Source organism: Nicotiana attenuata, chromosome 8, assembly GCF_001879085.1.
Source record: "Nicotiana attenuata strain UT chromosome 8, NIATTr2, whole genome shotgun sequence".
Classification (NCBI taxonomy): Eukaryota; Viridiplantae; Streptophyta; class Magnoliopsida; order Solanales; family Solanaceae; genus Nicotiana; species Nicotiana attenuata.
The window spans coordinates 8174513-8199590 of record NC_031996.1 but is presented as its reverse complement, the minus strand read 5'-3'; the positions used below and the strand labels follow the sequence as shown (position 1 = coordinate 8199590).

The 25078-nt window shown below is 38.1% G+C and overlaps 2 protein-coding genes across 2 annotated transcripts; both read left to right on the top strand.

Moving 5' to 3' along the window:
• Positions 8650–11179, top strand: LOC109231767 (glucan endo-1,3-beta-glucosidase 5-like). Its single transcript, XM_019397398.1, has 2 exons — positions 8650–9264; positions 9820–11179. The coding sequence occupies exons 1-2, from the start codon at positions 8924–8926 to the stop codon at positions 10985–10987; spliced, it is 1509 nt and encodes a 502-aa protein (XP_019252943.1). The 5' UTR covers positions 8650–8923; the 3' UTR covers positions 10988–11179.
• Positions 16547–18253, top strand: LOC109230848 (alkane hydroxylase MAH1-like). Its single transcript, XM_019396304.1, has one exon. It carries the CDS (start codon positions 16603–16605, stop codon positions 18118–18120), a length of 1518 nt encoding a protein of 505 aa, XP_019251849.1. The 5' UTR covers positions 16547–16602; the 3' UTR covers positions 18121–18253.

The window sequence follows — 25078 nt, the reverse complement described above, 5'->3', positions numbered from 1 at the left end:
TACATACTTTTATAGGACTTAACAAAACTATCTAGACATTTTTATTGTTTAAAGGGTAATGAATTAAGAAAATATGAAAGATAGCCAAAGTATAGATCCATCGACTATTCTACGGCAGCGTAAAAGAAACTAAGCAGAGACAAAGAAAATATAAATCACATAAGTGAAAAGATATTAACCAAGTTGGGACTCAAGAATAAAGTCTATAGAAGATTAAATATTCAAAATGATAAATCTAAATCATACGAAATGAACATATTTTCAAGAGATTGTAGTTTGCTACTCATAATCACTAGAATACTTTGTGTCTTGCTAGTGAATATGGTTAAAATAATTTAGTTTCAATGGGAGTAACATAATAGGTTTGAAAATTAGGATTTTGAGTTTATTTACTTGTTGGCTTGTAACCCTTTTCATAATCCAATGCCAAAGGAAAATTTTAATGCTTTATTATTTTTTGAACTTAATAAATAAATATATTTTTTTACATGTAAATTTATTTGGTATTTTCTCGGTTTATTTTATAAAATAAAAAACCTACCCTAATTATCGTTACGGTTATAGAATTTTATAAAAATCTATGCTTTTATTAAAAGAAACCTAAAATTCAGTTCGGTACGATACGGTCCGGTCGGTTTAATCGGTTTTTAAATATCTATTGACACCCCTAGACCCACATATCAGACCAATTAATCTTGCAAAAAAAGAAAAAAAGAATTAACAAATACTCCCTCAGGCCCATAATAAGTGACCAATTTGCTTTTTTATTTTGGTCCAAAATAAGTGTCCTTTTATATAATCAAGAAAGAATTCAATTTGTTTTTACAAAATTACCCTTATGTACATATTCCTAAAAAGTTTTCTTACTCCTCACATTAAATATTTAATTGGTAGTTTAGTCATACTAGGTATTTTTGTATAGAAGTTAGTATTTTCTTAATGGGCGTGCCAAAAGCAAACTGATCACTTATTGTGGACCGGAGGGAGTAGATCGCTTCTTCTTTCAACGTCCTATTTAGATTAACAAATTTACCGTCACACCTATATCTGACCTTTTTTAATACTTCAGTAAAGACAATTTTAAGACATTAAAAGAAAATCTGCATATTTAAGAGAAAGATAAATGAAAAACAAAAATATCATATGAAAAAGAAGGAGAGAGTGAGAGAGACATTGATGTTGATAACATCGAGGTAAATAGGCATTTAAAAAGCTCAATTTAGATAGGAGGAGGAGAATATCTATTATTTAGAAAAAAAAAAGTTAATAAGCAAAGTTGGTGTGTAGATAATTTTCATCCTTTTAGGTTAAAATGTAGTATTATTAGAGAAAATATAAAAGAAGGGACACTCGCATAAATTATAGTATTTGAAACCACACGTGAAGAATGGTTAGAACTCGAAGTCTCAGGTAAGATTTATGTAATTCTACCTAATTTTTTCTAACAATATAGTATTGTTAGAGAAAATATAAATTTCTAATTGGCTGCGGGGTTGGTAATAAAATATCTAGTAACAGGCAAATCTCCCTATAACTGCCGTGTTTGTTGTATAGGGTAAAATCTGGTCATATTTGATACTCGCATAATAGAGCGACAAGTGGAGCCGGAGACAGATGAAAAGCGAGACGGGTGGGAATCAAGACCGGAGGCAGCAGCCTCCGTTGGCACCGAGAAGCCCCCGAAGGGAATGTTTCTCATAAAGGCAAATGAATGCCTAACACCCGTTAGCATTCAATGAAGAATATTTTGCAGTATTAAATACATAATCCGTTATAGAGAATATGACATTCATTGTTTGCCGTTACACAATTCTCAATGACCCCCATAATTGTCATTTAAGAGGGGCTTGATCCTAAGACCTTATTCCCTATGTGCAATTATAAATAGTGAGTTCAACAACTATTAGAAGGAGACGAATTTTCTGACAAACTTTTACTATATACTATTTAAAAGCTCAACAATATTTCATTTCTTGCCTACTAATACTTGTATTACGGAAGCTCTGCACCCCGAACAAAAGCTAGTTGCTGCTTTATCTCGATTTCAACGCTATGTCTTGCATTTCATTTTATTTATTTATCATTTTGGGATCAAATCAATTTGCTTGTGTATAAACTATGTTACAAATTCAATTGTACCATTTTACTGGTAAACAGTTTGGCGTCCACCGTGGGGCTTGGACAGTTGAGTAACTTGGTTGATCCTTGCATATATTACTAGCCTGTTTAATTCTTTGTTTCTTTGCGAAAAAAATCATAAAAATGGCAGATAACGATGACAACATCATGCACAACACTGAGGCCCAAGGAGATCAGCCTCAACACAAAAAATTGATTAGTGATGCCCGCAACGAGGGGGATGAGGCCATGCCGGTTCATGGCGGCAACATCCACGACATGTTCGGGAGACGACTCCTAATCATGCTGAAGACGAGCACGTTACGGAAATAGTAAGGATCCCGAGGAACAATAAAAGGCGATTATGGGACATCTCTCGCGACAGGATCAGGTCATGACGGAATTGAGGTAGGAATTGTTGGGTGCTTCCAACAACGTGAATGGGAGAGGTCCAGTTCCTCCCGGTGCTCCCGCAAACCAAACAACACAAATGGTTGATAACAACACCCCGAGGGGTGAGGTCGGCTTCGACAGGGCCGGGGGGAACGATAGCGGATCCGGTAACAATAACGAGAACGACCCTTTTAAAACTGAACTCATGTGGTTTATGAGGGAAATAAATGCCCGAATGGATACAATCCTGGGCATACCACCAGTGTTGAAAGGACTAGACTCAAAGAAATTCACCTAGTTGTCATTCAAACCAAGCGCGGCACTAGAGTTGATCCCTAAGCGGTTCAAAATGCCCGACGTACTAAAATATGATAGGACTTCGGATCCTCAGGAGAACATCACCACCTATACAACGGTGGTGATCAAAGGGAAATGACTTAGCTTCGCACGAGATTGAGTCAGTCTTGTTGATGAAATTCGACGAGACCCTTACAAAAGGGGCCCTGACATGGTATTTAATTTTACCCGAGGACTCAATAGATTCCTTTGAGATACTCGCGGATTCTTTTGTCAAGGCCCATGCCGGGGCCAAGAAGGTACATGCCCTAAAGTCCGGCATATTCAGGATAGTGCGAGGAGAGTCCAAATTGTTCCAGGAGTTCCTGAGGGATGCTGCTACCGGCCATGCTGGATGAATAGGCAACTGAGGCATTTACCAAAGGGCTGAATCCAAGGAGTTCCGACGCTTCCCGAAAATTGAAAGAGAGTCTGCTCGATTTCCAGTAAATGTCATCATCTTCCCGAGGAGGTGGTGACATTGCTGAAACACGGTCATCTTAGAGAATTCCTAAGCGACCGAGCGAAGGATAACTACGGCCACAACCAGAATAAACCTGGAACCCTTGAAAGCAGGAGAAGATCTTCCTCGTCTAATGATCAACGTGATATTTAGGGGGAACGAGATTAATGGTGTAACTTTTTCGGCAGCAAAAAAGACAAAGGTATCGGTGACCCATAGCAAGAGACACCGGGAAGTCGTTGAGGACAATATCACCTTCAAGGAGGAAGATGCAGATGGACTCCTACTACCGCACAACGATGCCCTAGTAATTTCTCTTAATGTTTTAGATTATTAAAATTAAACATGTTTTGGTGGACCTAGGGAGTTTAGCCAACATTATCCAATGGAGAGTGTTGGAACAAGCCAAGCTAACCGGAAGCATTATTTCAGCCACAAATCTCCTTGCTGGGTTCAACTTAGCAAGCGTAACAACCTGATGGGAAATCCTGCTGCCCACGAATGACAAAGGGGTAATGAAGACGGCCCTTTTGGAAGTAGTAAACGGCGATATGGGTTACAATATTACTCTTGGAAGACCATGGCTACACGAGATGAAGGTTGTGCCGTTAACATACCATCAACTTCTGAAATTCCCAACTCCGAAGGGAATTAAACAGTTAAGAGGAGATCAATTGGCATCAAAGGAGATGAACGCGATATCAATTTCTAGTAGCAAAGGGAAGGAGCATGCGGTATAGCAATTATTAGAACCAATGCCTTCTCCCGAGCCAAACAAAGTCAACAAGGGAGGAGTCGTCGGAATCCTATTAGGTACCAAGATATTTCCTGTTATCAGAAGAAATGGACGCAACCAAATCCACAACAGAAGAACTCAAGCAAGTCGCATTGTTTGAGAAGTTCTTGGAGAGGAAGTTCCACTTTGGAACAGGATTAAAAAACACGAGCTCAGGTCAGGATTTTATAGAATTTCTTAAATTTAACGTTGACTGTTTTGCGTGGTCGAATGTAGGTATGACAGGTATTCTTTCATAGGTGGTCGTGCACAAATTAAGCCTGGATCCTACCATCCCTCTGGTAAGGCAAAAGAAACTCCCTTTTGCCGAGGTCAGAAACAAATTTGTCCAAGAAGAGGTAACTCGGTTGATTGATATCGGTTCAATCCAGGAGGTAAAGTATCCTGACTGGCTAGCTAACATAGTAGTGGTTCCAAAAAAGAATAGTAAATTTTGCATGTGCGTAGATTATAAGGATCCGAATAAGGCGTGCCCAAAAGACTCGTTCCCATTGCCAAACATTGATCAAATGATTGATACGACGGCCAGTAACGAGTTGACGAGTTTCCTCAATGCCTATTCCGGGTACAACCAAATAAAAATGAACACGGTGGATCAGGAAAAAACTTTTTTCATAACAAACTTCGGCACATACTGTTATAATGTGATGCCTTTCGGGCTTAAGAATGTCGGAGCCGCTTATCAGAGGCTTGTGAACAAAATATTTGAAAAACAAATAGGGAAAACCAAGAAAGTTTACATAGATGATATGGTGGTTAAGTCTTTGAACGCAGGTGATCATCTAAAATACCTACAAGAAACTTTTGACATCCTAAGGAAACACAACATGAAGCTTAACCCCCAAAAGTGTGCATTCGGAGTCAGCTCAGGTAAGTTCTTAGGGTTCCTGGTGTCACAAAGGGGGATCGAAGTCAATCTCAATAAAATCAAAGCCATCGAGGATATCCCCGACGTGCTATCAAACATGAAAGAGGTTAAAAGGTTAACAGGAAGACTGGACGCTTTAAGCAGATTCATTTTCCGATCTTCAGAAAAATGTCATCACTTCCTTTCACTTCTGAAAAAGAAGAACAACTTTGAATGGACTCCAAAATGTCAGCAGGATCTGAAAGATTTGAAAAGGTATTTATCGAGCCCTCCATTATTATCGAAACCAGAGGAAGGCAAGCAGTTGCTGATTTAATTAGCAGTCTTGGAGGTAGCGGTAAGTGCCGTTTTAGTTGGTGAAGATGAAGGTATGCAATCTACTATCTATTATGTTAGTAAAAATTTAATGGGAGCGGAAACTTGCTACCCACATCTGGAAAAATTGGCCTTAGCTCTCGTAGTCACCGCTCGGAAGCTTAGGCCTTATTTCCACTGTCATCCAATAGTCGTGGTGACAACCTTTTGCCCTGCGAAATATCCTTCACAAACCTGAACTTTCAGGTCGACTGGCCAAATGTGCAGTTAAAATGAGAGATTTAGACATAGAGTATAAATCTAGAACTACGATTAAGTCATAAGTTTTGACTAACTTTGTGGCCAATTTCAGTCAGGGCTGGTGTTTTTGGCCACAAAAGAAGCGGTGATGGTGTCGGAATCGACATCGGGAGTCCAATGTGAAAGGGTCCAGGATCGGTGTAGCACTAATCACGCATTCGGGAGAAACCCTGAGGTAGGACATAAGAATAGTTCCTTTGAATAACAATGAAGCCGAGTATGAGGCTTTAATTGCAGGACTCGAGCTAGCTCGGGGACTGGACTCCGAGGTCATAGATTTCCCAACTAGTAGTAAATCAGGTCTGCGTGATCTTCAACACGAAAGAGGAGCGCATGCAATAATATTTAGTGAAAGTCCAAACTTTGCTTGCACGGTTCAAGGAATGGTCAATTACCCACATCTCGAGGGAAGAAAACATGGAAATAGACACACTGACTAATCTGGGCTCGTCTACGAAAATGAAGGGATCAGACTCCGGTAAGGTCGTGCAGCTTATGCATTCGGTATTGGATGTGGACGATTATTACGAAGTAAATGCGACCAATTTGGTCTGGGACTGGAGAAAAGATCATTGAATATCCCAAGCACGGAAAACATTTTTGGCCGTCCCACCCATATTTGAGGGCCAGTTATTTCCACCACGGATCTCAAGTGTAGTAACATCAAAAATCTTCTGGATCCACTGGTCCAAGCCTTCAACCCTTAGTGGTATCCACCGAGTTGCTGAAATAATAAAAATAGAAGGATCAATAACATTTGAAACAATTTTTAAATTCGAGAAAAGATAGATGTCTTACGTGTACGATTCCATAATTCAAGAAAGGATGGGGTTGTGACCGGGATGATATCTCTGGTGGCAACTACAACGAACCGTACCATCCATCCACGGTCGTTGTCATCATCTATGTTGGTGAGCAAAGCATGGTGACTACGTTTGCTAAAGCTTATCATTCCCCCACGGAAAATCTTGGGGGAATAAAGGTTCATCATTCGAGCCAGGGAGAGCTCTTCCCCCGTCTCCTGGCATAATTGTCAAAGACAGGCTACTGTGTGCTATATAGAAGGCTCACATGTGCCAATCAGACCTGATAACAGAAGCAAAACTCCAAGATTATGGAGTCAAGTTCCCCGCTCAATAAGAAAGGGCCCAAGGTGAAGGGGTACGTGTAAACGTATTGGGGAACCCTTCATGGGGAAGGTTACCTGCTCCGCTAGATCGGGAGTGATGATGTTAAAATCATGGCAATCACAGTCTTCCTTTACAGCAAGAATGCTAGAAGGACGAATGGAAGAAGGGTATACACCAACAACCCATGTGCGGGAGTTAGCAAAAGGGAACTTCTCTTCAAAGTCCTTGGCTGTATTAAGCCTTCTAGGGATAATGGTACTCACTGTAGGAGGTACAACATCACCAGTGTTTTCCTTGATGTTTGAAGAGCTGGAATTGAAGAGCTGGAGTTCTTGGAAGAGGAGGCCATAATTAGCATAAGGAAGTAAGAGTTTCTCTGAAGAAGAAGGTTAATGAAAATAGGAAATAAGAGAGAGTTGAGTAAGAAAATTTGAGAGAGTTCGAAAAATTGTGAAGTGTAAAAGGAAAAGAATGAAGCGTATAAGTAAAGGAATAAGCGGCTAAAATCGTGGCCATGATTAACTCGAGAACCGGCGAAAGTATTGCTGAATCGTGGAATGACGCGTGTTCCGGGCATTAAATACGGAGAGACGTACGTCTAATCAAGCGTCAGAAACTTTTCAGAGGGAGTCAGAGAATTTCCCCCCAAGAAAGATATCTTCACCAACTTCCCGATAACACAAGGATGTTGCATCGGAAAGCAGGGGGACTATCTGTATAGCGTTAAATCTGTTCATATTAAAGACTCGCATAATAGAGCGACATGTGGAGCCGGAGACAAATGAAAAGCTAGACAAATGGGAATCAAGACCAGGGGCAGCAGCCACGGTTGGCACCGGGAAGCCCCCGAAGGGAATATTGCTCATAAAGACAAATGAATGTCTGTCACCCGATAGCATTTAATGAAGATTATTCTGCAGTATTAAATACATAGTCCGTAGAGAATATGACATTCATAGCCTGTCGTTACACATTCTTCAATGGCACCCATAATTGTCATTTAAGAGGGTCTTGATCCTAGGACCTTGTTCCCTATGTGCAACTATAAATAGTGAGTTTAACAACCATTAGAAGGAGACGAGTTTTCTGACAAATTTATACTATATACTATTCTAAACCTCAATAATACTTTATTTCTTGCCTACTAATACTTGTATTACTGCCTTCAAAAGCTCTGCTCCCGAACCAAAGCTATCTGCTACTTTATCTCGATTTCAACGCTATGTCATGCATTTTATTTAATTTATTTATTATTTTGGGATTAAAATAATTCGCTTGTCTATAAACCACGTTATACAAATTCAACTGTACTTTTTTACGGGTAAACATTTGCTCCGATATTTGGATGCTACAGTGAAGTGGTGTTATAGAAGATAAAAATCGGTTCCAAGAAAAACTTAATTTTTGTAGTGAATAATTATTATATAGGGCAGTGGCGAAGCTAGAAATTTCTTCGAGGGTGTTCAAATTTAAAAAAAAGTAAAAAAAATTCCGATAAAGGGTGTTCAATATGTGTTATATACCTCTAAAACGAAATATTTTACCTATGTACATAGTGCAATTTTTCGACAAAGGGTGGTCAACTAACCACCCTTATATCCATGTGGCTTCGCCATTGATATAGGGATGCTATTACAGAAAGAACTGGCTTTAATGAATTCACCATCTCAAGGAAAAAAAAAGAAAATGAATTCACCATCTCAAAATCCTAAGCAAACCCAAATCCCTCGCTTATTGATGTAATTCTACCTATTTTTATCTAACACTTAATATGGTATTGTTAGAGAAAATATAAATCTTAATGAATTCACCATCTCAAAATCCTACGCAAACCCAAATTCCTCGCCTTTTTTCTCTCCTTCAAGCTCATCGACCTCTCATTTCCTGCTCTTAACGAATAATTCACATTCTCAAACCCTAAAATATGTAGGACTTCAAATTCATTAACATTGATAAATCAAACCTCCTCAGTTAATCCCAAGACAAGAACCCCATGACTCAACTATCACTTATGGAAGTTAAACCATAAATGAACAAAAAATTTTTCTCCAAGAATGAAAAGGGCAAAGAAACAACCCAGTGCACGAAGCATATTTTGAGAATATATTATTTTCATTCAATTGGAAACTCTATTTTTTGGAACATATTTTTGTATTCAGCATTCACACTGGGTCGGGAAAGGATCGATCTTTCCTCCGAGAATCATGAATAGGAAAACAATCTTATTATTTTGGATAAGTTTGGGAACATTATTCTCATTCAATTATGTTCTTGTCGATAGTTTTGTTGGCATCAATTGGGGTAGGATGGCAACACAACAATTGGTACCATCTATGGTGGTGGATTTGCTTTTACAAAATGGAATACCAGAATTGAAATTATTTAGCCCTAGTACAAACGTTCTTCCAGCCTTTGCCAATAGCAGTATTGGTCTCTCAGTCACATTTCAAGATTACCAACTACGACGTATGAATAACTCCAAGGATATCTATGATTGGATAGGAAAAAATGTGAAGAAACATGTTGATAATGGAGTCGATATCAGGTTCTTATATACCTTCTCAAAACTCCTCTTTTCTATTTTGAAGTATTTAACCTCAATAATAGTTTAAGAGACTTACGGGTTTCTCCTAACGGAAGCGGATCTTCAACGATCACGACTTGTACCATCGGTCATCAAGAATCCTCACGACTTGTATTCTGGGAGCTTTGGAGCAATTGTAAAGTTGCCTCCCGTGTGATGTTTGAGCCATGGAATTAACTATTGACTCTAAATCGCCTAAAATTTTATGAGCTAATCATAAACGACCTAATGAACAATAATCATGGCTTCGTCATGATTGTTCCTCGTTTTTTGGCATTTTAGGGCTATAAAACAGAAATTCGGGCCATGGCATGCCATGTCAATGGCACGACGTCAACCATGGCAGGCCACTTGGGCCGAGGTCGGGATAGACTGCCTACATCACACCTCCTTGGGGTGTGATCTTTTCTCGAACCTTGCATAAACCCTGAATACTTTGTATACCAAGCTTCCTTTTACAGAGTTTTGTATCAATAGTCTTCTTCGTTGATTGTCTTATATATGTTTTTTTTTCAGGTATCTTTACGTGGGAAATGAACCATTTACCAAAAGATACGAGAAAAGAATCAATGACGAGGTTGTATACTATTTGGAAGAAGCTCGAAAAGCCCTAGATCGTCACGACCTCAAATATATCAAAACGACAACAGCACACTTCACTGACATTTTAACAAATGTGACAAAACCATCACAAGGTGATTTTAGAGAAGATATAAAGGACAAAATGTTGGATCTTCTAAAATTCCTCAAAGAACACAATGCTCCTTTAGTTATAAACATTTTCCCAATTTACATGCTCTCCACTAAGCAAATGCCAGTTGATTTCGCATTTTTTGATAGAAAAAATATCTTAGATTACTTTATCAAAGACGGTCCGCATATTTACACAAACATTTTCACTTTCACATATGATACCCTAGTTTCAGCTTTAACAAAAGCAGGATATTCAGACATGGAAATTATGGTAGGACAAGTTGGTTGGCCTACAGATGGTTTTCCAAATGCTAATCCAAAATATGCAGAAAGATATCATCGTGGTTTACTTCGATTTTTAAAAAGAAATGAAGGAACACCTCTGCGTCCAAACAAGACAATCAATGTATATATCACCGCGTTATCTGATGAGAACAGGATGGTAACACAATGGGGCGAGTATCAACGTCATTGGGGTATATATAGACACGACGGATCACCTAAGTACAAGATTGATTTCTCATTAAAAGATCGGGATGAAGAGCCAACTACAGCGAAAGGGACAGTAAAAATGCCAAATCGATGGTGTGTTTACGATCATAGTGTTAATGCTGATAGTGAAAAATTGACGGAGCAAGTTAACTACGCTTGCAATTCATCGGATTGCACGTTATTATCTCCTGGAGCAACTTGTGATAATCTCAATTCTACTCAGCGTGCTTCATTTGCATTCAATATGTATTTCCAGATGAATAGTCAACAGATTGAGTATTGCGATTTTCAAGGAATGGGCGTTATTACAACAGATGATCCTTCTACACCAAATTGTAGATTCCCAATTGAGATATTATCAATAGATGTTGTTGATAATGGCGCATGGAAAATGGCTAGTTACAATGAGGATGCAAATCCTACTATTATACCATTAGGGTTGGCTTTATCTGCATTATTTTGTATTGTCTTATTTCTTTGCTTAATTATGTGGTTTTAATTAATTAACCTTCTTTTGAAGGGGTTTTCTTCCAAATGGCTGAAAGAAGCCTTCCTTTTTTCGAATGAGTCTTGGTAAAAAAAATTGTGGAGAGTGAGTGTGCCTATCTTAATGACATTGTACTTAATCTTGGGATTTGGTTCACAAAAAAATTCAGAGATAATTTAAACTGGAAAAAAAATTTAATTATTCCATATGTCTTACTTATGTATTCTTTGGGAATTTTTTTATTCTCAATTTACAGGTTGAGCATACTGAAGGGGAGCCTTGGCGTAACTGGTAAAGTTGCTGCCGTACTGTGACCATGAGGTCACAGGTTCGAGCAGTGAAAATAGCCTCTTGCAGAAATGCAGGGCAAGGCTGCGTACAATAGATCCTTGTGATCCGGCCCTTTCTCGAGTTCTAAGCATAACGGGAGCTTAGTGCACCATGCTGCCTATTGAGAACATTTAATAAGAAAAGACAGGATTTCCTTTTTAGCCTGAAAACTTGGTTGACTTGTAAGTGATTAAATAACCTGAGAATTTAATATAAATACTATATATGTTGAATGTTAGAAAAATCGTTAATGTTTTTAGCTTCCTTTAGGTTTAGTTATCGTTCACTAACCTATCTAATTAGTAACTACTATTAGGAATGTGGATCATCACCTTGTTTCTTGACGAATTTTAAATATTATGTAGGTGCTTTTATTATACAAATTTGTGATAGAAAATTAATTACCGTTATTCCAATAAGAAGGCTTGAACATTGATTCAAAGCTGGTGAAAATAATCTAGTGTGATGTTGAAATGTGCATGCACTGCTTGTTTGTGGGGGCTTATTATGAAGTATGACAAAATGGCTCAACAACATTCTCTAGTCCACTCTCTCTCTCTCACCCGGGCGGATTCAGGATTTTAAGTTTATGGGTTTTAAAATACGTACAATTCCTTTATTGCCTAGGTTTGAGATATATTAATTTATTTATACATATTAAATAATTTCTTGATACAAATACAACTTGAGCCGAAATTACTAGGTTATGCCGAACCAATAACTTCTATTGTGACTTCGTCGCTACGCACACATAAATATACATATCGTGTTACTTCCTAACTGTCACGACCCGGATTTTCCACCCTCGGGAGTCGTGATGGCGCCTACTCGTAGAAGCTAGGTAAGCCACGAAATTTAGAAATCTTTAGCCTTTTCATTGTTCACACTTTTAACTACTGGTAACAACAGGTGATCAACATTTAAACAGTAGCGAAGATGAAATTAAGCGGAAGACTTAGATAATTATAATACCAAAATCGATACGAATAGACAACATATGTCTCTACCCAGAAACCGATGTCACAACATTCACGGATTGTCTATGATTACTACATACAAATGTCTGAAAGAAAGAAACTCAGTCTGTCTCGGATACAAGTGATAACAGAACATAATAGCAGATAGAAGAGACGTCGGGCCTGCGGACGCCTGCAGGACTACCTCGGGATCTCTGTGGACTGAAGGCTAGCTCCCAAGCTACTGTTGCTGTCCCAGTACTGCTCCAATATCTACACAGAGGGCAGAGTATAGCATCAGCACAACCGACCCCATGTGCTGGTAAGTGTCTGGCCTAACCCCGGCGAGGTAGTGACGAGGCTAGGACCAGACTCCAGATAAATCTGTGCATAGTAGTATATACTCTATTATATATATATATATATATATATATAATATATATATATATATATATATATATATATATATATATATATATATACAACGGAAAATAAACTAGAACAAATAATTTAAAGCTGGGAAGGAAAACATGCTTCGGGGAATAACAGATAAAACAGATCTCAAGAGAATTATCAAGAAACCAAAAATTCAACTTCTATCAAGGTTAAGGAAAACAAAGGCAATTTACACTTTCGGTTCACATCTCGTTGCAGGCGTGCAACCCGATCCCATTTCTCATATCTTGTGGTAGGTGTACCACCCGCTCCCATTTCATCATATCTTGTGGTAGGTGTACGGCCCAATCCTATTTTATTATATCTCGTGGTAGGCGTACCGCCCAATCCCATTTCATCATATCTCGTGGTAGGCGTACCACCCGATCCCATTTCATTATATTCGTGGTAGGCGTACCACCCAATCCCATTTCATCATATCTCGTGGTAGGCGTACCACCCAATCCCATTTTATTATATCTCGTGGTAGGCGTACCACCCGATCCCATTTCATTATATCTCGTGGTAGGCGTACCACCCGATCCCATTTACAAGCCAACACACAATCACAAGGAATCCCGGCAAGGGAACAAAAATAATTTAATAACTTCCCGGCAAAGTAACAAAAAGCAATATAATATCTTCCCGGCAAGGGAGCAACAATATCAAGACAAACATCCCGGCAAGGGAGAATCACCTATAACCAATCCTAACTCAACTCCTACTCAGCTCAATTAGTATCAACACTCAATCATAAATAAAATCCACAAAAATAAACTCAATCTTTGCTCAATATCGAGAATCATCAATTAAAGCATCCGTAGTAACATTTAAGAACACAACATCTATCAATTCAAGACTCACGGTCATGCTCGACACTAACGTATACATACTCGTCACCATGCCTATACGTCGTACTCAACAAGAAGCAATTAGCAAATAGGACACAACTCCTAATCCCTCAAGCTAAGGTTAGACCGGACACTTACCTCAAACTTCCACGGCCAACTCAATCCTCAAATACCGCCTTTCCTTTCGAATTTGGCTCCAACACAATCGTATCTATACATAATCGACTTAATAACATCAATAAATGTTAAACAATCCAATTCCAATGCTCAATTATAGCTTTTTAATCATTCTTCACAAAATCCCAAAAATTGACCCCGGGCCCGCTTGGTCAAAACACGAGGTTCGGACCAAAACACGATCACCCATTCACCCACGAGTCCGAATATATCATTTGTTTTGAAATCCGACCCCAAAACAAGGTCAAATTCCCAAATAATAAAAAAGCCCTAACTCTACCCAATTCCCCATTTTCTACCATTAAAACCCTAGAGTTAATGATAAAAGTTGATGAAAAACATTAGATAGTTGAAAGAAATCAGTTAGTGAGTGCTTACTTGTGATTTGGGAAGAAAATCTCTTGAGAAAATCGCCCTAGTTCTTCTATTTTTTGTGAAAGTTTGAAAGAAAATTGCTGAAGTTATATTTTTGAAAAGACTCACTGCCCGACTTCCACATCTGCGGCTCAGGGGTCGCATCTGCGCAACCGCATGTGCGGAATAATTGTCGCTTCTACGAAAATGGCTAGGCCCCGCTGGGGCCGCACCTGCGAGAAAGGACTCGCTCCTGCGGAACCGCATCTGCGGAAAATTGTCCGCAACTGCGAAGGATTCCGCACCTGTGATGCTCTTCTCGCACCTGTGAGTCCGCATCTGCGGCCCAAGAACCGCAGGTGCGGTTACACCAGAACTGGTGCAACAGCAGAATTTTCCTAAGTTTAAACACCTCGGAACCTACCCGAAACTCACCCGAGCCCTCGGGGCTCAAAACCAACACATACGTACTAACTCAAAAACATCATATGAACTTATCCGTGCGGTCAAATCGCCAAAGTAACCTCTCAAACAACGAATTAAACCTCAAAATCAAAGAATTTCTCTCAAACTTCTTAAAGCATCAAATTTTCAATTTTAAGTCCGAATCTCGTCAAACGGATTCCGATTTTCACCAAATTTCACAGAATCATCTTAAATCATATATAAGACCTGTACCGGGCACTGGAACCAAAATACGGGCCCGATACCAACATATTCTAATCAAATTTCATTTCAAAATCCTTTAAACAATTTCAGAAAATAATTTTCTTTAAAAATTCATTTCTCGGGCTTGGGACCTCGGAATTCGATTCCGGGCATACGCTCAAGTCCCATATTTTCCTACGGACCCTCCGGGATCGTCAAATCACGGGTCCGAATCCGTTTACCCAAAATGTTGGCCGAAGTCAACTTAAATACATTTTTAAGTCAAAATTTTAATATTTCACATAACAGCTTTCCGGCTACACGCTCGGACTGCGCACGCAAACAGGTGAAGATAAAAGAGGTTTTTAAGGCCTCGGAAACACAGAATTTAATTTAAAAGCAAGTGATGACCTTTTGGGTCATCACACTAACTCTAGCTTGTTCACTATCCCAATTAACTACCAACTAGTGGAACTTAAAAAGAATAAATAATAGAAGAAAAAAAAATGCTGGTTGGAGCTAACTTTAAGAAATCTGAGAAACAGTAACAAAAATGAAGCAACATCTATAAACCAAAAGTAATGGCGAGTCTAAGGAAGGAGTAGAAGCTAACATCTATAAACCAAAATATTTATGCCGAAAATACCCTTGATCGTCCTAAGAGACTTTCACTTATTATATAGTTATACTTGCAGACAACAACAAATATCATGTGGTAGCAAAGAAGGATATATAGGTTATACTTTATCGAAAAATGATACTTTGAAAATAAAGCATAAATGATTTTCTTTTGCTCTATGTAAACAACTAAGTTTCCTTGACGCATCAACAAGGGTTGTAACAGAGTAATAAGTATTCTTTCATTTTAAAAAAGAAGGTTTGAGTTCGAGCACTGGATATAAGTACTCTTCAATGTGGAGCTTAGTAGCGAGAATCCAGACTTAGTCAGGCTCAATGCACGTACGGAACACCGGATAGGAAACTAAAAAAGGAAGATTGACACCGGGTGACGACACACAAATTATATGGAGATCTACATCGGAAACCAGATATTGTTTTCGGAATGCACATAATGCAAACTTTTATACCAAAAATCAAATACAATATCATTAATACAGAGTTTTGTATGAGTTATTTGTTCTTATACATTAAATTAAACCAAAAAACCCCTCACAGTTACCCTGGCGAGATCTTTAAAATTATGTCTTTTCAAAATAGATGAATTAGGTTTAACTTCTCTAACGAACTGAGTTAACACATTCTAAGTCGAATTAATTAATTAGAAAAAAGAACACTAGAGAAAGAGAGGAGAATTAAAAGAGATGCTCAAGTTAGAGAGAATCTATGCAAAAGTCAAAGTGGTGACAGCTTTTAGATAAATTTTGTAAATACATTTAATTAAAAACTGTGCTGACCTCATAACACATCACACCTTGTTGACTAATTTCATAGAGTGATGCACAGAGATAATAATTTCATAGATGTTAGATAGTAGAAAGCAGATCAACTAACTATAATGCATGTAATATTTAGTTTTTTCCTTTTTTTTTTCACATTCAAACGTTGTTTTTCTCACAAAAAACAAATTAAACGAATAGAAAATAAAAAGAAAAACAAAGTATGAGGAAAGCTCTTTGAAATATTGTTCTTTACCATTTTTTTTGTTTGTTGGTAGTTTCATAATAGGTAGTCTGTTCCAACAAGAAACCATAAATATGAATAGTGAAGAAAAAGAAGAAAATTCCAAATACTGAAAATTGAGGCAACTAACTACTTTGACAAAGTACTATTATAAAAGCAAGTCTGAAGTTTATTTTTTTGCAAGTACACACATATAGTGCCATTCCACTTTGAAATATTAGAAGCTAGCCATAAAATGGCACTAATAGGATTAGGATACATTGAAATTCTCCTAGCAATATTATGTTTTTTCTTGTTTTATTTCTTTAGGGATTCAAAATATCCGATAAATTGGCCGATTTTCGGTATGCTCCCAGGGGCTTTGTACCATATACAACAAATCCATGAAAGGTGTACTATGACAATGAGAGCCTCAGGGGGAACTTTTTTATTTAAAGGTCCCTGGTTTGCAAATATGGACATGTTGTCAACAGTTGATCCAGCCAATGTGCATTACATAATGAGTGCAAATTTCATGAATTTTCCAAAAGGGCCAAAATTTAAAGAGATGTTTGATGTTTTAGGAAATGGGATTTTCAACGCGGACTTGGATATGTGGAAGATTCAGAGGAAGACAACTCGTGCTCTCATCACTCATCAACAATTTTACAAGTTTTTAGTCAAGACTAGTCGCGATAAGGTAGAAAAAGGGCTAATTCCTGTGCTTGATTATATATGTGACAAAGGTTCTATAGTGGATTTGCAAGATTTGTTCCAAAGGTTCACTTTTGATACTACTTGTATTTTGGTCACTGGATATGATCCTGGATGTGTATCTATAGATTTCCCTGATGTTCCTTTCTCGAAAGCTATGGATGATGCTGAAGAAGCCATTCTTTTCCGCCATGCATTGCCCGAGATTATTTGGAAATTACAAAGATGGCTTAGAATTGGAGAGGAAAAGAAGTTGATTAGAGCTCGCGAAACATTGGACTATACTATAAGTAAATACATATACAAGAAGCGCGGAGAGTTGAAGGAAGGAGAAAATGTGAAAGAAAGTGAAGAGGGATTTGATCTTTTGACATTTTATCTCAAGGAAGAAGAGAATTTGGGAGTGAAATGTGATGACAAGTACTTAAGGGACACCATATTGAATCTTATGATAGCAGGGCGCGACACGACTAGCTCTGCTCTCACATGGTTTATTTGGCTTGTGTCAACAAATCCACAAGTGGAGGAGAAGATTAGAGATGAAATCAACTCTATTATTACCAAAGAAGAAGTTGGAAAATGGAGGCTTTTTAATGTTCAAGAATTGAACAAGCTTGTTTACTTACATGGCGCGTTGTGTGATTCGTTAAGGCTATATCCACCAGTTCCATTCCAACACAAAGAGCCACTTGAGAATGACATTCTCCCGAGTGGTCACAAAGTTCATCCAAAGTTAAAGATAATGTTTTCGTTGTATGCAATGGGAAGAATGGAAACGATATGGGGGAAAGATTGCTTGGAATTTAAGCCAGAGAGATGGATTTCAGACAGAGGAACTATTAAGCACGAGCCGTCGTACAAATTCTTGTCTTTTAATGCTGGACCAAGAACTTGTCTTGGAAAAGAAGTGGCTTTCACTCAAATGAAGGCTGTAGCTGCTGCTATTATTCACAATTATCAAGTTGAACTTGTAAAAGGACACCCTATTGAACCCAATGCTTCTATAATTCTCTACATGAGACATGGTTTTAAAGTTAGGATTAGTAGAAGGTGGCCTTGATATTAAGGACATGCAATATATGTTGTGCATCAAATATATGTAATGTTTTGTTTGTTTGCCTGCTAATATCTTTTTGTTAATTACATTTAGGCATGTAAAATTTCTTTAATGAATTTAATTAATTGTTCTATGTTGGTTTGGTATTAATTATATATGTAAACTTCCAATATCTATACCTCCTATGATCTAGATGTAGATATGTAGAAGAAAGTTTAAAATTGTTTTTTATATTTTGAAGGAACTTAAGAGTTTAATGCTTTCTTTTCCATCAACAATGTGATGTAAATATGATAGTAAATCTTTCACCTAATTTAGAGTAAGAAGACTAAACGAAACTTATGAGAGGATATATCAATGTTATATTATGGGTTCTTCAACATGAAATATCGAGGGAATGATCTCTTGTGACCACTTACAATTTGAATAGAAGAAAATGACCTTTTCATATCCTTTTCTGATCTCTTGTATGTTATTTTCGGATCTCTTATACGTAAAAATAAAGATTTCCGATAAAAAATATATAAAATTAAAACAACTTTGTAAAGGACTAAAAAACCAATTCTCACTGAATTGTCTTAGTTAAAGGTCTTAATTTTAACAATTATTGTTTATCGTTGCCGTAGTCCTAGGCTTTGTAACGACCCGACCAGTCGTTTTGAGCTCCAGCGCGTCATGCAGCAGTTTGAGACCATGAGCAGCTCCACTTCAGGTATTATAACTTGTACGCATGGTCGGAATTGAATTTCGGAAAGTTCGGAGTATATTTGAAAACAGAATTCTCATTTCGGAAGCTTTAAGTTACAAGAATTGACTAAGATTAGATTTTTGAGTAAACGATCTCGGAATCGGGATTCGAAGGTTCCATTAGGTTCGTATGACGATTTCGGACTTGGGCGTATGTCCGGATCGGGTTTTGGAAGACCTGGGAATATTTCGGCACCTATTGTGGAAGTTAACATTTTTGGAAGAATTTCATAAGTTTGGGTTGAAGTGCATTTCAGTGTTATCAATGTCCGTTTGGGATTTCGAGTCTGGGAATAGCTTCGTATGGTGATCTGGTGTTGGAAGCGCGATCGGAAGTGGATTCGGAGGTCCGTGGGTCATTTTGGAGTCATTCGGCTAAATATAGAAATTTGAAGGTTATTGAGGAGTTTGACCGGAAGTGGACTTTTTGATATCGGGGTCGGATTTTGATCCGGAAGTTGGAGTAGGTCCGTAATGTCGAATATGACTTGTGTGCAAAATTTGAGGTCAATCGGACGTGATTTGATAGGGTTCGGCATCGAATATAGAAGCTTGAAATTCTAAAATTCACTAAGCTTGGATTGGAGTGCGATTCATGGTTTTAGCGTTGTTTGATGTGATTTGAGGCCTCAAGCAGGTCTGTGTTATGTTATGGGACTGGTTGGTGTGATTGGATGGGGTCCCGGGGGCCTCGGGTGTATTTCGGGGTGGTTTCGGATCATTTCGGGCTATTTGGTAATAGCTGATGCTGGTATCTGGTGTTGTTCTTCGCGTTCGCGAAGAAGGATTTGGCTTCAGGGAATTTGTTCTTCGCGTTCGCGGAGGGACGCTCGCGTTCGCGAAGAACGAAATCTCTGTTGCACAGGTCTGACTTCGGAGGCTCATATCTCGCAATCTATAAAGAATTTAAAGATGATCCAAAAGTAAAAGTTGTAGCCCCTTGTGTATAGTTTTCAGAAAGGTCAATTAATTAGCATTTGGATTTGTGTACAAAAAGTTAGGGCTGGTACACTACAGGCTGTCAGAGAAGATGAAGAAGAAATTTGTGTTGCACAGGGCTGACTTTGGCAGCTTATATTTCAAAATCTATAACGAATTGGGAAATTTCCAAAACACACAAGTTGTAGATCTTGGTGTCTAGTTTCCAAAACATTAAACCATTTGTCATTTTGAGATTTGTACAAAGGTTATGGCCATTATACTAGAGGTTGTCTGAGAAGAGTTTGAAAAATGGTTTTTTGGAATTTTCTTCTTCGCGTACGCGATGGGTGTCTCGCGAACGCGAAGAAGAGTCGTATGGGCAGTGTATAAGTGTAAAGAATTGGTTTTGTCTCATTTTATCTCATTTCCTCCATAGGAGCCGACCTAGTAGCGATTTTGGAGCTCCATTTTCATCATCCATGTCAAGGTAAGTGATTCACACCTATTGCAAGTTAATTACTTGGATTATATCTAGATTTTAACATGGAAAATCATGGGAAATTAGTGAAAATTGGGGTTTTGAAGAAAAACATAGAAATTTGGTATTCTTGGAATTTAACCACGATTTGGGCGCGAAATTGGGAGTAAATTATATATTTGAGTTCGTGAGGTTATGGATAGACTTTATCTTCGAAAAATTTCTGAATCCGAGCACGTGGGCCCGAGGTTAATTTTGTCAACTTTTCGGTCGGGGTTAGGAATTGTTATAAATTGGATTATAATGAGTAATTGAACATATATTAATGAGTTTATATAATTATTGGCTAGTTTTGGAGCAATGTGCATTGATTTGAGTTTTCGGAAGGGCATGAAATAACGGTTATGGAACTTCAGAGCAAGGTGAGTCTCCTTTCTAACCTTGTAAGAGGGAATTGTCTCCATAGGTGAGTTAATTGGTTATGTGCTCCTATTTGTGGCGGCTACGTACGCACGAGGCGACGAGTGTCCGTGCGTAGCTACTATCATGCTTATGTCCGGGTAGTCTAGGACCCAAAATCATGTTTTACTTGTGATAATTGTAACCTTATTGATAGTTTAAATTGCTTAAATCATACCGAAATGGCAAATGACTTTCTAAAAGAACTAAACTTCATCTTCTTGACTTATAAAAGAGAAATTTACATCTCCTTGAATAACTGTTTCCCTGATGAAGTCTTCACTGAGTGTTTGAATGTGTGTTTCTATGTGTACCTGCGTCGCATGTATGATTCGCGAGCAGGGTGATTGTTTATTTATATTTGACCGCGTCGCATGTATGATTCGCGAGCGGGGTAATAGATGCATCTATGGTTCGCGCCATTCGACCCTCTGGCAGTGCACAGTTTAAATATTGTTGGATCGGGCCGTACGACCTCGGCATGATTTGCGCATGCTTGTATTGCTTGGCTTGATATTTATAAATGATGACATTGCTTTCCCGGGTTGAGAATAAATGTATAAATGATGAAAACGGATTTGGAAATTTCCCTATGACTAAAAGAATTGTTTACTTGCTCCATTCTATTGAGTTATAGCCATGTTTATAGAAATCTTTGATTTATTGTACAATTGGTATTTTATTATTGGATCACTAGTAAGTGTCAAAGTCGACCTCTCGTCTCTACTTCTTCGAGGTTAGGCGGGATACTTACTGAGTACACGTTGTTTTTATACTCATGCTACACTTGCTGTGCATTTTTTTTGCACAGGCACATGTACCTCTAGTGGCCTAATGGGCGTAGCAATACGGATGATACAGAGACTTAGGTGAGCTGCATCCCTCGAGACGACCCGCAGCCAGCAGAGTCCCTTTTAGTGTATTATATTTACTTTATGTCCAAGTTTGTATTTCGGACAGCTATTGTACTTTATTAGATTTCCTAGTAATTGCTCATGCACTTGTGACACGGGTTCTGGGATGATTTCGGGATTGTTCAGTAATTTTGTAAAGACATCATTATTTATTCAATGGAACTTATTATTTATTGTTTAAATGTATAAAAGAAGTGATTTCACAAATATCTAAAACGAGAAATTTCTAGTTAAATGGTGTTGGCTTGACTGACAGTGGTGTCCGGCGCCATCACGACCCTTAGTGAATTTTGGGTCCTGACAACATGGTATCAGAGCACTAGGTTCCCTTAGGTCTCACGAGTCATGAGCAAGTCTAGTAGAGTTTTACGGATCGGTACAAAGACGTCTGTACTTATCTTCGAGAGGCTACATGGCTGTTAGGAGCACTCCCCTTCTTGATTCCTCATCGTGCGGTTTGATTCCTTTGAGTCTTATGCCCTTGTTTCCTTCCTACTCAATCTTATGCGACGCAAAGTGCTTATTATAAATCGGAAATTGAGGAATTGAAATGGTACTGCAGATGTGGTGCGAGATATTTCCTCCTGCGTATTTGACTGGGCAGCGAAGGATGAGGAAGGGCATGTGGTTAGTGTCTTGTGGTGATTAAATTCCTAGAAGGCCAAGTGTGGGAAACAAAAGTCGAGTAGTTGCTTAAAGGAGTGAGTTTGACCAAAGTGGGAGTGTGGCAGAGCAGCATAGGGGTTCTGTGGTAGGATGACTACGTGCCTTGGGAGGAGTTTAGAGTGATTTGGGATTCATGGTGGATAGTGACTAGGTCTACGAGCTTAATTTGAAATATTGGCTAGCATAAGAGATTTGATATGACGGAAATGAGATGCGTGATATGAAGAAGGATACAGCATGACTTTGAATTGGAAGATATTGTCGCACATTTAGTTGATGTCCACGAGGAGTGAATGGACTTGTGCAGCTGGTGAATGAGCACAGGCTCAGGTGGGTTATCTCTTATGAGCAGGTCAGCGGTCGCGTGGTTGGTGAAGCTCCTGCGAAGGATTTTACTGGCTATCCGGTAAGAGGTCTAATATGTGAATGTTGCTAGAGATTCAGAGTGTTCATGAAATGCTAACGGAAGGATTTCGAGGAATCTGGCGGTTTAATTGCGCAAGGTCATGTCAATAAGAGATATAGAATCTTGGTGGGTTCCAAAGTTGTGTAATAGTGGTAAGGGCATTCTTGAGCTGAAAAGGTAACGGTGAGGGCAATTTTTTCAAAATAGGTGAACGGATGGCATTATTATACCAACTCCAATAGTCTAGGGGCAGTTTTCACCCTTTTCCGTATTGTTTATAATTGCCGTAGTCCTGGTTTTCCTCTTTATGGGTTCCATGAATAAGAAAGAAATTTGTTCTCTAAATTCTCTAAGTTGAATTATTGTTCATTATATCCGGTTTAGTTTGACTTTTTCCCGTGAATTAAACTATATTATTAAGCTAAATAAATACTATAGTAATATACTATTATAGACTAACCATAAGAATTAATATACCTTTATAACATTGTCATATGAAATTTAAAATCCTCGAGAGACCTCTCCAACTTGAATCACACAATAGCTAATATTTTGGTTCAGGAAAGAAGAGAAAAAGCAGAGTAGTTAGTCGTAAATGTAAGATTACTGTTAGGCTAAACCGGCCCAAATTAAGATACTCTTAACATGGTGCGATATTGTTTGTTTTGGGCTAAGCCCATACGTTTTTCCCAAAAGACCTCACACCATTAAGAGTATCCAACTCCTTATAAGCAGAATCTTTTTCCTTTTTACTTTCCATGCGGGACTTTGTTCACACACACCCAACAATCTCCCCCTTGAACTAAGTTCAACGTGATACATCACCATTTATGGGCTAATTTGGAGAACTGTGTGCAACCCACATGATCATGGTTATCGAAGACCAAAGGATGTGTATGCGTACGAGTAAAGGTCGTAAACCCCGTAGAGGCAAAGGCACTAAGCCGGGTTCCCACGCCACACTCTGTCATCTCCGTAGTCTTGCCAAACTATTGGTTCTGATACCAGTTGTTAGGCTAAAACGACCCAAAGATACTCTTAACATGCTGTGATATTGTCCGCTTTGGACTAAGCCCGCACGTTTCCCCAAAAGGCCTCACACCATCCAACTCTTTATAAGCAGAATCTTTTTTCTTTCTACGTTCCATGTAAGACTTTTTCTATGGTGTGCAAACGTAGTTGATTTTTTTCTCTATTTGCTTTGTGTGTGATTGTGTGCTAGTTAACCCACGATCTTCCACAATAATTGGTATCAGAGCAAGTTTCGGATTTCTAAGTATAATCTAAAGTTAAGAGGTCTTCATCATCTTCAACAAAGTACAAAGTGGAGAAATTTGACGGGGGTTCTAGTTTCAACCTATGGAAGATTAGGATGAAATTGTCCCTGGTGTTACAAGGTTATGGAAGGCAATTGATGAGGATTTTCCTGAAGTGATGAAAGAGACAGAGAAGGCAAACCTGAAGGAAAAGGGTTTTGATTGAGATATTCATGAGCATTACAGATAGCGTTCTCCGGGAAATTGCTGAAGAAACTTCTGCAGCAACGGAATGGATGAAGCTGGAAGATCTATATTCTAAGAAATCGATAATGATCACGCCCAACTATGCCTTCTAGAAAGGACTTAGCGGTCATTGCATATATATTCCAGTTAATAAGTCCGGAGTCGAACCCCACCGGGATTAACCTTTTAAACACAGCTACTAGACTCACACAAATTCACGCAATCAATCTTCAGACTTGTTTAAATAACAAATTTGATGTTTACTAACTAAATCACGTAATGAAAATGCAATAATTAATGACTAACTACAAACGGGTTGTAGACAAGAATTGGAATGATCTAAGGTTATGATTTTTCCTATTGTCGAAATCCTTTCCGCTACATTTTCTATAAAATTTGCCTAACTCTTCTCTACTGATCGTGAGCACTCTGAGTGTTGTAATTCTCTCCCGAGTAACTACCACAATTTACGAGACATATTCTCCTGAATTACGCTTGTGAGCATGTGATTTTTACCCTATATAAACTACTCCCATAAATTCAAAACAAAATAATTTCTTTTAGTGTTTGCAATTCTGTGGATTTTCTTGGCATTTTCTGTTAATTGTTTGCATTTTTATCTGTGCATTTTAATTAATGAAAAATACAAAAAATATGTTGCATTTGTATGTAGGATTTAATTTTACAATTTTTGAGTTAAGTAGTAAATTAGTTATTTTATAGAAAAGGAAAATCACAAAAATAGCGTAATTTGCATTTTTGATTTCAACTTTTATTTTAAGTAGATTTCCTTTTAATTTGTTTTTAACTAATTGTGTTAATTATCATTTATGTTTAATTAGTGCTTTTATTTAAGTCAATTAAGTTC

Bases quoted from the DNA above. Each gene is read 5' to 3' on its own strand.
- LOC109230848 (XM_019396304.1), top strand. From the start codon at position 16,603: ATGGCACTAATAGGATTAGGATACATTGAAATTCTCCTAGCAATATTA.
- LOC109231767 (XM_019397398.1), top strand. From the start codon at position 8,924: ATGAATAGGAAAACAATCTTATTATTTTGGATAAGTTTGGGAACATTA. The intron at 9,265-9,819 runs GTTCTTATATAC...TTTTTTTTTCAG, and splicing joins GATAATGGAGTCGATATCAG to GTATCTTTACGTGGGAAATG.